Here is a 14,067-nt window from a genome sequence, read left to right as displayed (position 1 = left end):
GGTTTTTACATTTGAATTATTTAAAATCTAACTGTAGAACTTTTATCTCTACTAAATTTTATTTTTTCTAGTCCAATTTTCTAATCTGTGAAGATATTTTTAGCTATCCTCCTTAAAGTCAAGTTATCCTTAAATTTAGTAGATACTTCATCTAACCATTCCATAAAATCCATGTATCAAGTTATTGATACATATTTAATGAATCCATTAAAAAGGGAAAGGAAAGCATGTACAGAATTTATCTAACATTAATGTCTGGCTTCTGGTTTTTAAGTTAAAATCTTCACACCATGTAGACCTGAGCTAAACCCCTTGATTTAGATGAATAAAGAGTAGACATGGAATGAAGAGGGAGAACATTGTAGGTCATATGTGTAGAATCAACCCTCAAAATGGTCTGAACTGAGAATAAACCAGAACCATTGAGGCAAAAAATGCTGCAAATGTGTACACTACTTTCTAATATAATGTGCATGAAAAACTAATACTTTTAGAGTGTTTCTTTGAATTAATAAGTTAATTACACTTTAATAATATCTTCTTTGTGGGATTCAAAGTGCTGATTTGATGTTAGAGGATCATGAATGCTTTTATTTTCAATTCATTTATTTGGATGTTTGGTTTGTTGTTATGTTTGTTTGAGTCTTTTGTCTTTGTACATCTGTATCTGATTGGTGGCCGAAATGATTCCCAGTGCAGAGATGTAGATGGATTTACTGATTTTTATGTGACTGACATAATTTTTCTTAAAAGGAATATGCACATTTTTAAGGTTATCTAACAATTCCTGGATTTTTAGAGATGAAATTTCCTGTCAATTTTTGAAGCTTATTATTATGAAAGAAGTTAAATTGGAACTTGTTCTTCTAGATTGCTTCATCAGTAGCTTATTTAAGAATGTGAAGCCTATTATAGAATAAATTATGTTGTGTTCTGGAAAACCTCTGGGTATCCCCAGGAAATGAAATATCAATATTCTAAAGCAAGCCCATAGCACAATTTTAAAATTTTGGGGAAACTTTTAGTGAGAGGATATGCTATTTTAGTATATGATAATTTGTACTTTTAATGAATCTCAATCAGATTTATATCATGAATAGGAAAGCAAGAAGTTTGAAAAGCTTATTTTTGAGGCTGATTGTAATGATGGATTTTGTTGATGAGGATTAAACCTCAATTCTTCTCAATTTCACACTTTTAATTACTTAATGAAAGAAAAATTGCAAGGTGAGGATTTTTTAAAAGAACATTTCCTTTTTTTTTTTATAGGAAGATTGTTGGAGGGCAAAGGACAGATTTAGCAGGTTAGAATATGGGAACATGATTTGTAGCAAGAAGAGGGATGAACAAGGCCAAGTATTGCACTAAGACCTCTTAAATATAGAAAGAACCAGAGGAAAGCTCCAACATCCTATATTATCTATGAAGGATTTATAGAAAGTCTTAAACAAGAATTACATAAAATGCTGAAGATTTGAAATGTTTATGATCTGTACCAATGTAGTACCAAACTGATAAAGCCATAATTTATTAGGGGAAAATAAACCATATTTAGGCCTTGTTTTATGTCAATATTAATTGAATATTTCACTTTATTTAGGTTTCTGCAATGAAATGTGGTCTCTTGCCAATCTCACCAGAAGCACTTTCTCTTGGAGAAGTGGCTTATCATGACTATCATGGAATTTTGGTGGATGATGAAGAAAAAGTATTGATTCAGAAAAATTTAGGACCTAAAAGCAAGGTCAGTAAATACTGGATAATAGAGGATGGGGAAAATTTTCTCATTATCTTATTAATTTTTATTTGTTTATTATGAATTTAAACATCAACTAATATGAATATTTTATTCAAAAAGAAAATTGGATCCCATTACACTTTTTGTTTTTTTTAAGTGTGTATTAAATTTAAGCAGGACTACAGCTCTACTAATCTTTATCCCCTGCTGAATGTCCTTCTGCTTTCTTCTATCTTTAAAAAAATATTTTATTCATTCATTTCTTTTCTTTTTACCACTGTCACTTCTTATTTACTCCATTCATACAGAAATTAAAAGCTCTCCCTTATAACATAGTATAGTAGTTTCTCTTTTATTCAGCACTTCTACTGCATCATCACTCTACTTGAGATGAGAGATATACTTCATAATTAATAATTCTGAATTCTTGATTGGTCATTGTTATTCAATTTTTGTTTTTTCAAATTGCCATATTTTTCATTATTGTAATTGTATAAATTGTTATCTTGTACCTATTTACTCTGTATCAGCACATATGAGTCTTCTCAGTTTTTCTGAATTCATTCTTCCAAATATATCCATTTTCCTTCCCACCCATATCTTTCCCCCTCCTTCCAATTCTTGAAGTATAAAACAACTATACTGTTGTTCCTAAATGGGATATGGCAGACTCCTCCCTAGGATCTCACCCCTGTATGTTTCAGAACCAAAGTACCCCTATCTGGTCACTACTCCCCTATATGAGAGAAGGACTTGTCTTTGCTTTTATATTTGTATCCCCAGCCTATAGCCCAGTGGTTGTCAGGGGTGAAGTGCTTAATAAGTGACTTTTAATTCATTCATTCATTATTTTCATATACCATAATTTGTCTATCCATTCCTTAGTTGCTGTGTATTCAATTTGTTTTCAGTTCTTTTCTACATCAAAAAATTTTACTATAAGTATTTTTTTTTTAATGTATGCAATCTTTCCCTCTGTCTTTGACATCTTTGGGGTATATACCTAGTCGTTATATAGGCTGGTCAAAGAATATACACAGTTTGATAATTTCTTGATTATGGTTCCAAATTGCTTTCTAAATTTATAGCAAGATCAATAATGTATTAATGTATGGGTGCTCCCCCCCCAAAATTTCATTTTCCTTTTTTATCACCTTCTAGTTACCATTTATAATGCATTCTTTCCTTAGGTTCTTATTCTCAGGAATCATGGCCTAGTATCAGTTGGAGAAACTGTTGAAGAGGCTTTCTACTATATACATAATCTTGTGGTAGCTTGTGAGATCCAGGTAAATAATGAGCACTTTATTTTAATCCATGTTTTACTTAGAAGTTTCTAGTAGAAGAGAAGTTACATGGATATATTTGAGTTTATTTCACAAAACTAGAGGGCAGTTTAAAAAGGTAGTGTTCTTGCTGAAATTAAGCTCGTAATATTGGAAATTTAAATGAACAAAGCCAATAATATAGAGTTCTTCATATAAAAGTTAATTATTAAATATTTCTTGAATGAATAAATGCTTTATGACTTCCTACTGTATAAGTGCCATGTCTTGACAGTGTTTTCCCCAATTATCCTAGCACAGAAGTGATCTCTGTCTTCTGAAACTTAACACATTCTACCTCATATTAATAATAATTTCTGTGTTCATATATATTTTTTCCTCCTAGACTATAGAGCACACGATGGAGATCATGCCTTAATCATTTTTCTGTATATCCTGTCATTACACTTAGTGCAATGCATTATGCATAGGCCACATCACTTAACATTTGTTAAATTATTCTTTGCATTCCACATAACACCTGACATAGTCTCTTTAAAATAGCACGTTTGAATGTTTATTGAATGAATGAACAAAATCTGAAATAGTAAATATAAAAAGTTTACCATCCAACAAGTGGCTACAAAAAAGGCATACCTCATACATATTTTATAAGTACTTTGTTTTCTTATATTTGGCATCAAATCTGAAACAAGTAAGTTTAAGCTTACTTTTTGAAGACTAGTACTTTAAATTTTGTATTATTTTGTGAATTCAAAAGATCTTTGATTTAATCAGCCCAGGGTATCTCCTCCCAGATGCACATAAACTGTTTTTTATGCTTTTGTGTCTTACTATGACAAAAAAATCCTTCACTTGATGAATGTCAGAGAAGGAGCCTTACCACACTTAACTAGGATGTTATTTAAACAATAGTCCATTACTATGAGCCTTTCTAGAATGGTAAGGCATGCCATTTTACATTGAGTATAAGTTTTAAGAATTCAGTCACCTGAATAAACTGTTGAACAGTAGAGTAGGACTTTAGTTTAGAATTACCTCTTCATGCTTAGTGAGTTACTTGCTTTCCTAAAACCCAACAATAGAAGAACATAGAATACCTGACTTAGAATCAGGAAGACCTAGATTCAAATCCTGCTCTAATACTTCCCATTTATGTGATCATCATAAATTATTTAACTTCTCTTTGACTTTTATACTGAGTCATAGGTAAATCTGAATTGGTGAGAGGGGTTACTGTGTTGAGTTCTTTGCACTGATGAATCATAGGTATTTCACTATTCAGCTAATTCTCTTGGTTTAACACAAATCAAACTATTTATTTGATTTTTTTCTTTTTTGGGGTACAGGTTCGAACACTCGCCAGTGCAGGAGGACCTGACAATTTGGTCCTATTAGATCCTGGAAAATACAAAGCTAAATCTCGTTCTCCTGAGTCTCCAGTAGGAGAGGGAACTGGATCACATCCCAAATGGCAGATTGGAGAACAGGAATTTGAAGCCCTCATGAGAATGCTTGATAATTTGGTAAGACAAATGCTAACTCTTTATTCAAAAACACAAACTTTCACACTAGTGAATTGTTTTTCTTGTTTTTTGGTTTTTTGCTGAGGCAATTGGGGTTAAGTGACTTGCCCAGGGTTACACAGCTAGGAAGTGTTAAGTGTCTGAGCCTAGATTTGAACTCAGGTCCTCCTGATTTCAGAGCTGATGCCACCTAGCTGCTCCTTGCTTTTCTTTTTTTTAGAATGTAGCACAAAAGTACAGCAAGTCAAATATAGCATTTCAAAAATGTCTTAATGTGCTGTATCTTAGATAAGCAGTTCTTAATCTTTTTGGTCTTAAGATTCCACACATACACACACACACACACACACACACACACACACACACACATACACATACATATATGTATATATTTACATCTATATCTATATAGCTGTATCTCAATTTCTCCATGATCTTAAGGGTCTTTTGTTCATATAGGTTATATCTATCAATATTTTCCTTATTAGAAGTTCAAACTTATAAATTTTTTAAATCTTCATTTTAAAATAGTTAATTTACTATTTAACATTATATGAAAAATAAGTGTATATTCTAAAACATAGGAAGTTAAGTCATTGTTTGGGTCTAGCCCTATCTAGACTTCATAAATAGATTTTAAAGAAAAAAAAGTCTTGATTTATTTATAAAATATGAATGACTACTTAATATCTTAATGTATGTACAAGTCTTGTGATAATTAAACAAATGTATTCATTTTTTCATTTGAGGTAATTCATAGCTTTGTGGAAAGAGCACAGAATTTAGTACCAGAAAGTATAATTTGAATAGACTTACTCACTAATCTGTGATCAGGTCACTTTTCTGAGCTCCAGTCCCTTATCTGAAAATGAATAATAATATTTTCTATGTCTGTAGTGTTGTTGTGTGTATCAGATAAGATAATATGTCGAAAGCACTTTATAAATTTGAACTATTTTTGTGATAAATATAAATAATAATATTATACCATACTACCTCTGACTTGATTAGAATTTAAAATAAGATTTTTTACATGATATTTTCATGAACATTTTAATCTCTCTCAAAATCAAATTATTATCAATAAGTTTGTGAATTTAAGGAATAGAAATGGGGTGGAAGTAAGTAGGGACTGGCTGTCCTAATGACGCTTTCTATAGAGCCAAGGATTATTGTAATTCCACACTGTAGTATCAGCTGAGGCACCTGAAACATATTTGTGGGTGCCTCTGTAAAAAACTTCTCTGTAGTAGCACCTCACACTTTCAAAAACTTTATATTCTTGACCATTTAGCATCTTTCCTCTCTCCCGTATGCCCCACACTTTTTCAGACAGCTGAATACCCTAACTGCTCTATTAATAGTATGCCATTGGTGTGTTCTATATATACTATACAAATGTACTGGAATTTGGGAAGAAATCATTTTTAAAATTTGAATTATTAGAACTATACACAAATTTTCTATTTCCACTCTTAACCCATGTTTTCTTGATCATGTTTATAATTAAATGTTTGAGGGAAATTTTCAGAGGAATCTTAATTTTTCAATTCAATTCAATAAACATTTCTTGTGTCATAAAAGGAATTTGGTAGGACTCCTTCATTCCCTATTTTTTCCAATAGTTTATAAAGCACTGGGGCTAATTGTTCTTTAAATGTTTGGTAGAATTCACATGTAAATCCATCTCAATAAACATTTCTTAAGCACCTGTTACTATAAGCACTATGCTAAGCACTATGGATACAAATAAGAAAAAGTTCCTGTTCTCAAGGAGCTTACAGTCTAATGGAGGAAGACAACCCACCAAAGGAAACTGAAACTGGGGAGGGTGGCACCAAGGAGTACCTAGTGCAAGGACTTGATGAAACCAAGAAAAATGAAGAGCCTTCTGTAAAAGCAGGCTTTGGGAGAAGCCCTTCACCCTTGAATCACAGGCAATTGAAAGAGCTTTGAAAATGCTGAATGTCAAAAATTGGTATTCAGCTCAGAATCTTTTTTTAGTTCTACCCCTAAGATTTGAGGCCACATGCACAGTGGCTAGAGTCAGTCTACAAGTGTGGAAGATTTGGGTTCAATCTCAGCTCAGACACGTCCTGATCAAATTACTCTAGACAAGCTACTTAACCTCTGAGTGCCCCAGGCAACTTTCCAAGACTGTTATAGAAGAAGTGCCAGCATACATGGGTAAAGGAAATTTTCTTACCTGGAAGTTTTTTACCCCTGAGAAATCCCAGATCTGTTCCCTTTCCCAGGTTCCTCCCAAGATTATTGCAGCTTTTAAGGAAAAAAATCAGATTTACAAAAATAATTATAATTTGTTTCCATTTACATTTTAAGTTGATAGCTGTAACTTATACTGCTATAATGAATAAGTCAAATAGAAATAGATTTTGTGAAATACACAGTATTGATTCTTTCTATCCATTTTGTCCTTAGGGTTATAGAACTGGCTACCCATATCGATGCCCTGCTTTGAGAGAGAAATCCAAAAAATACAGTGATGTTGAGGTTCCTGCTAGTGTCACAGGTTACTCCTTTGCTAGTGACGGTGACTCAGGCACTTGCTCCCCTCTCAGACACAGTTTTCAGAAACAACAGCGAGAGAAGACAAGATGGCTGAATTCTGGCAGAGGTGATGATGCTTCTGAAGAAGGGCAGAATGGAAGCAGTCCCAAGTCGAAGACTAAGGTGTGGACGAACATTACACACGATCACGTGAAACCCTTGCTGCAGTCTCTCTCGTCCGGTGTCTGCGTGCCAAGCTGTATTACCAACTGCTTGGTCTGTGCCTACCTTACTGTTCATAGTTAGATGATGTAGAGCAACTTGGGTGGCTGAAAGTTTGGAGGCTTTGGGAATCAAAAACGTTTCTAACCTTGATTAAAACTAAAACGACTGCATTAACCTTCTTTTAATCTGGCAGAGTAAACTCACATTGGTTTAATGTTGGAGAACTAATGCTTCAGATAGGTTGGACCAAATGACCTTTGAATTCTTTCTAACTCAGATTCTGTGATTCTAATACTGTCTGCTTGAAACTGCTTAAGATGCAGAATATTTGCTTGCTTATTCTAGTAATATAGCTTGACTCAGTAGTGTAAAATATCAAATCACTTAAATGAATCAAATTTCACATTTCAAGTCAATATTTGCCTCAGGACTATTAATACTGCATGCACGGAAAGGTCTTTGCACCTTTATTTTAGACCAGAATTTTAGTACCCCAAGTCAATTTCAGTGATTTGGTTAAGTAATTCTACTAGACTAGTCTATGTTAATAAGATCTTAGTGCGTTCTTAAGCAGTTTTTTCTTAATGTAATATTGATGTCTTCTTAGTTTTAATTTTCCTGTCCTGCAATCTGTTAACATTTCTCTGTATCCCAAAGCCTCTAAATGTTCACAACCAGCTGCCTCCTGCATGAACTGTTGCATGTAAGTAGATGGCCATAAGTGATAAGTCTCTCCTCCAGTCCCAGCTGGGTGCGGCATGACTAAAGTGCAGCTCAGGCCATCAGCAGGCACTAATCGAAAGATACTGCAACTGGTGATTTTGTTGTTGTTGTTATTAATGCTATTTGAAGTTTAAAATATGTATTGAGAGATATTCCAAAGTAACGGTATTCCTGTGCTCTAGCACCCCAAGGCCTCTCTCTCCCCTACCACCAGTCTCAAAAACTTCTTTGCTTTTTCATTTGATAGTCTACACATTTCCTACATTAAAATGCAAATAGAAATTTGCATGTCTATAAGGATTGTAAGCACTCCTGGAGGCTTATATGAGGGAACTGATGATTGAAATGAACCCAGGTGCATGATCAGCTCTACAGGGTTCTATGGAGATGTAAAACAATTGACTTTAAATAATCAAATTACATCTTTCAGTTCTCCTCTTTATGGCTGTTTGACATTATAATTTTGTTCAAAAAAAAAAAAAGTTCAGGTTTCTCTAGATTGTTTTGTTTTTGTTTTTTTCTATTGGTGAAACTGTTTTTTAGGAAACTTATATACTCTTAAGCAAAAGAGTAGAATATTGTAAGCCCTGAAAAAAATTGAGAAATTCTTTGTGTATGTGGTGAGTGGGCTTCTTATTTCTTTTTCCTTTGATTTTTCTATTTTATTTAAATGATTTTACTTGGTTAAATGAGGTTAATAATTCTTTTCATTTGAAAGTGGGATAAGATAGTTCTTTTAATTTTTACCCAAATGGTATAATATATTTCTCTAATACTTGGCTACTTAAAAGCACATCCAGCTATAGCTTTTAAGTTTTATTTATGTTGGCTTAAAAACAATGTAATTAAAATCCCTTGTTACCTATAATTAATTTGGCATACATTTGAAGAAAGATCTTGTTAAGCAATTAAATTAACTTTGTCTTTATATTATTGTGGAATGAGATACAAATCATACAGTGTCCCAGGTTGGTGTATTTTAATTTATAATACTTGTTCTTAATTTTTCAAGCAGTTTCAGGCTTCTGAGGTTGTTGTTTTAATGTTTTGACTAAAAAAAAATTATCTTTAATAAAATGCTGGAGTTATATTTATCTGAGAAGATAATCATCAGTGAGTATTCCACAGCTCCATATTCATTCCATATTTTCCTTTTTGGTGGCTAAGCATTTTTAGCATTTTGTTGCTTCCTCTAAAGTCTTAATGGCTTACAGCTATCTTCTTGTCTCCTGAAAATACTCAGAAAGACAAAGCATTTGCTCTGGAAAATAGGCTTGTTTTAATATTCAGTGCTGTTTAGGCCCAAGCATTACAGTTTATCTTTTTTGAAATGTACTGGATTAGAAAACAAGAGAAAATGTGGAGCAAAAAGCCATCCACACACCTGCTGCACTGATAAATAAAACAGCCTTCAACAAGGGTCTCATGAAATGCTTAAAGTTTCAGTTTGGGATTTTTTAAATAACACTTGAAACTATTAAGTTAAATGAAATATTTGACATCACCAAACTCTTCCACAAGGTAGCTACTGTATAAGTGTTCATACAGTAATTTTCTTGAGTTGAAGTAATTATGCAGTCAATACATTTTGATTCTGTAGTTTCTTTTAATGCAAAACTTTGGTGATGCCCACTCTTGCCTCGCAGTTCAGAATCATTCACTACACCTGATTAGTAACATCACATTGCTTTTCATTCTACTGTCATCTTATGCTTTAAGTTTGCTTTAATGTTTGTTAATTATCAGAGCGGTGAATCAATGATCGCTGTTAAAATGCTAGCATTCACTTTTAAGTGACATTGCAAAGAAAATTTAAGCTTTTTTCTAGCATAAGCCTTTTTTATTGTGCCTATGTTTTAGACAAGTTTTGAAAATGCATTTCTTGACAAGTCACAATTTTGACTTTAAAACATATACTTTTTTTTTAAACAGATTCTTAACTTCCTTCTATATTGTTTGATGCAGGAAGAAGTTTGAGGGTGATGGGAATTTGAGAAATAAAATGTAATCATTGGTTCAGTTCTCTATCTGTTATGTATAGTGCATGAAGAGATGCAATATAAATTTGCTGCTATGGATATATCACTTGCCATTATAGCAATCCTGACTTTTCAACTGTTCTTGATATTACAGTGGACTAAAGAGGATGGACCTAGAACTTCCACCTCTGCTGTCCCTAACCTGTTTGTTCCATTGAACACTAATCCTAAAGAGGTCCAGGAAATGAGGAACAAGGTGTGTATTTTTTGTCCATTTTAATTGCTGTTATTATTTATTGAAGCTAATATACCATAAACGGTTACTGGAGTTTTTTGTTTGTTTGTGTTGATGCCAGTATTGCTAGTATCTTCCATTTATAAGACAATTTTCAGCTAATGGATGAGAACATAGCAATCATTATTTTCTTAAATAGCAGTCCTTAAGTTAGTATCTTCAGAATGGGTTAAAAACTTTAATTCAAAGTAAAATCAACTACTTGTCAAGATGCAAAGTTAAAAGCTACAGAATTATAATTTTTTTGGTTTATAAATACAATTTAAGCCTCTCCACAATCTGTCTTCAACCTAAACAACTCGCTGTCATCTGAAAACATCCTTTTGCCTTTTCTCACCTCCCTACCTTTGTTTACAATGTTCCCTGTACAAATATATCTGTGAGAACGTTGTTTTTTATATTAACATTATTATTGTTAATTATCCCAAGCTCTCATCATAACATTAACTGATTTTTCTGATGCACAAATTGGATATCTAATGATTCTGTGTGTATTACTCTGAATAATTTTCTGAGATTATCCTGTAGTTACAATTTTATTACTCCTATGCCACTAATTGCTCTCTCCCAGGCTCTTTCCCCCACCATGTTGTTTTTACCCAAAGTCATATTTTCCTGGAAGCAATTCATGGCAAGGGCTGTTCTTGTATTTAGAATTTCTTCATTCCATTTCCGTATGTTAAAATTCTTTCCATCTTTGAAGATTTTTTCTATGAAACCTTCCTTTAGCTGGTAGTAATTTTTCCTTCTTTTGCATTCATATTGCTTTGTTCAGTATTCTCTATTTTAATTTGTTTATATTTCTCCTATTAATCTAATATGTATTTTATTTAATAAACTGTTAAGTCTAGAAGGGACCTTTAAAAATGGAAAGAGCAGAAAGGAATTTGTAAGAGCTATTTTAATTTCTCATTTATGGATGAAGGAATAGACGTCACAGAAGTTAAAATTATGTCTGTGTGTAGTAATGCTCATAACCAGATTGGGTATACTGATTATCAGCCTCTCATAGAACCCAAAATAGTAAGTGAATGAGAGATAACTCAAATGACTTTATTTATCAATATTTGTAACATTATAGTGATATGAGGCAGCTAGAAAACATTTTCCTCGTGTTCCTAACAAAGGTCTTTGTCAAATTATGAGAAACCCCTAATACTCCAGCACGATTTTTACTTTATTAAGCCCACTTACATTACTTTAAATCACCTAAAAGCTGAGTATGTTATAAATCTCAGCATCTGTTATAAATCTCAGAATAGTATTGAACATAATAAAATGGTTGTTAAGAGCTCTGTAGCTTCAAAGATTCACTTATGGCATCTGTTCCATTTTCTGTGTTGTGAGGCAGAGGAGGAGAAAAATGAACCTGAAGTCAGGTAGGCTACGGATACAAAAGAATCATAAATTACATTATTGACAAGGTAGATTTCATTCTATCTTTCATATGTATTTGTTCTTATTTTCCCCCTCCCCCTACTTACAGATCCGAGAGCAAAATTTACAGGATATCAAAACTGCTGGCCCTCAATCACAGGTTCTTTGTGGTGTAGTAATGGACAGGAGTCTTGTACAGGTGAGAACTCAGACTGTCTTCAGCATTAATGTGATGTGTTTATAATTTTAATCAGTTGTAAGATTATTCTGTGGCAGAGAATAACTTTACCAGGTAAGTATTAGAAGCAACCCTGTTGTTTTTAAACATTAAAATATATTGAAAAAAATTATAGATTTTTTTTAGTTGAATGGATCAAGCATGATAGTAGAGTATGCTGTGTGAAGTATTGCTCAGTATAATGCATGCAGTGAAAAGCAGTTGTCATTCTTTAGAAACCTAGAAGGATTTATGTCATCTAGATTTTTCACATGTTTTAACCATGTAATGTATAAAATGCTATGAGTAATGTTTTCTGATGCCTGTCTGAAAATTAATGCTGCTAAAATGTAATTGCTTTAAGAAGGGGTGATAGTTTAAATATATGCTGCTGATATAAATGCGCTTCTGAAGTTTCTAATCTTGATAATCAGCACTACAGATACTTGAAAATACTTGCAAAAGCATCTGTCAATATACCTAAAGATTCAACCTAATGCACTTAAATTATGACATATTAGGATCCATGAGAATGATAGATGTGGGGAGGTTGGGGGCTTTTTTGTGTGTTTTATGAAAAGATTTGATTAGTCGTATAAAACAGTTTAATGCTTTTCTGCATGTGATCTCCCTGTAGCTGTTTAGACCTATATTGACTATGTTTTCTGCTGCATGCTTTTAATTGGCACCATAATGTGCTCTTGATTAAAATTATGAAGATCAGGCTTGGTTTGCTCTGTTTACTCAGTTTACTGTTGCAGGATGCTCCCCTCTCTGACTGTACGGAAACTATTGAAGGGCTCGATCTCACAGAGCAGGCCTTTAGTCCCGCTAAATCTCTCTCTGTTAGAAAGGTACTTACTGCCCTGTCATTAACTACCTACAAGTATACTGTTATTGTTCAACCTTCCCTTTCCCTAAATAATTTTCCCTATTAGTTGTTGTTTTATCTAAAAAAAAATATTGATCTTAGATGGACTTATTAAATGATACATAAGGTTCTGTTCTGTGTATTCTATGTCTTGATTAAAACATTGGTGTGAATTATTATATTTTTCAATTTTTTTTTCTAGAAATGAAATGTGATATAAATTTTTGTATGCCATTCCTACAGTTCTGCATGTAATTTGGCTATTGCATGGTAGGATTTGGTGGGGGGTTGGGAGTGTGATCTTGAAAATATTTAACAGTGTTTACTTAAAAGAAATCTACTATAGACTAGCTTAGTCTCAGACTTAGTTACTTCTCCAAAATTGTGTCAAACTCCTAAAGAGACATCAAGAGAAAATAAGCAACAGATTTCTCTTCTCCAATAAGTGACTGATTTCTCTATGTAGCTCTTGGCAATGTATAACTTAGATAAAAGCATTCATAAGTAGAGAAGTTCTGTGAAACTTCAGTCAGCTTGGAACATGGCAATTTTTACTGTGGATTTTTACCCATTTTTTGTTCAAAACTTCAACATTCTAAAAGTTCATCAAATTGGAAGAAGTGAAAAGAAAATCAGCAGAATAAAGACAGCATGCCCTATTGATAATAAAGTTAACCTTTGAAAGAAATCCTAGACAAGATATTTCATGTGTTCCTTGAAATCCAGAATTTTAATTTCTCACTTAATTTTTCATGGGGAAAATGAATTTTCATGCAGTATTTTCTGCAGTACACACCTTTTCAGTGTGTGATATAGATTTAGCTCCCAAAATGAGAATTGTTGCTGGTGCTTGCCTACCATTGGCACTGGAGTTAGAAATGTTATATTTGTTTTTGTTTTAGTTATCCTGGAATGTTAAAAAGTTGAGTTTCTAGAATATTCTGAACTGAAAGAGGTTTCATGGGTTAAATCTTCAAATTCCTAGCTTAACAATTGCATTCAATTACTGTCAGAAGGAAATATATGAAATCCCATCTTTGTTTCATCAATTATAAATGTTAAAAGTAGGATAAGCTATAATTTTAGAGAAGCATCAGTGTAAGTACACTTCCAACAATGCAGATTGCAAACCTCCTCTGCCCCAGTGGATAGCGCCATCAATTATAAAGGCCAGAAAAATTCATTTCTGTGCAGCCAGATTTTTGATAGTGATCCTTCCAACATAGATACAATCTAAGACCCCATATCACTATTCTGAGCATTTCTAGCTTGGGATTCCCTGCCAAGACCTGGACTTGATTTGCACAGCATTAGAATCATAA

At 33.0% G+C, this 14,067-nt stretch overlaps 1 protein-coding gene across 12 annotated transcripts in view; it reads left to right on the top strand.

Moving 5' to 3' along the window:
• Positions 1 to 14,067, top strand: part of ADD1 (adducin 1) — a 104,996-nt gene that overhangs the window by 72,803 nt on the left and 18,126 nt on the right. For 6 of the 12 annotated variants that reach the window (XM_031941705.1, XM_031941712.1, XM_031941715.1 and 3 more), the window contains exons 7-13: positions 1,601 to 1,744; positions 2,929 to 3,027; positions 4,374 to 4,550; positions 6,990 to 7,241; positions 10,140 to 10,241; positions 11,767 to 11,856; positions 12,636 to 12,728. In XM_031941705.1, coding sequence (XP_031797565.1) covers positions 1,601 to 1,744; positions 2,929 to 3,027; positions 4,374 to 4,550; positions 6,990 to 7,241; positions 10,140 to 10,241; positions 11,767 to 11,856; positions 12,636 to 12,728 — 957 coding nt within the window. Of the gene's footprint in view, positions 1 to 1,600; positions 1,745 to 2,928; positions 3,028 to 4,373; positions 4,551 to 6,989; positions 7,335 to 10,139; positions 10,242 to 11,766; positions 11,857 to 12,635; positions 12,729 to 14,067 lie in introns of all 12 variants that reach the window. The other 6 variants (XM_031941704.1, XM_031941708.1, XM_031941706.1 and 3 more) reach the window with 3 other exon arrangements.

This window comes from Sarcophilus harrisii, chromosome 6 (assembly GCF_902635505.1).
Source record: "Sarcophilus harrisii chromosome 6, mSarHar1.11, whole genome shotgun sequence".
Taxonomy (NCBI): Eukaryota; Metazoa; Chordata; class Mammalia; order Dasyuromorphia; family Dasyuridae; genus Sarcophilus; species Sarcophilus harrisii.
Note: the sequence above shows the minus strand (reverse complement) of the source record. Positions and strands in the feature narration are given on the sequence as shown.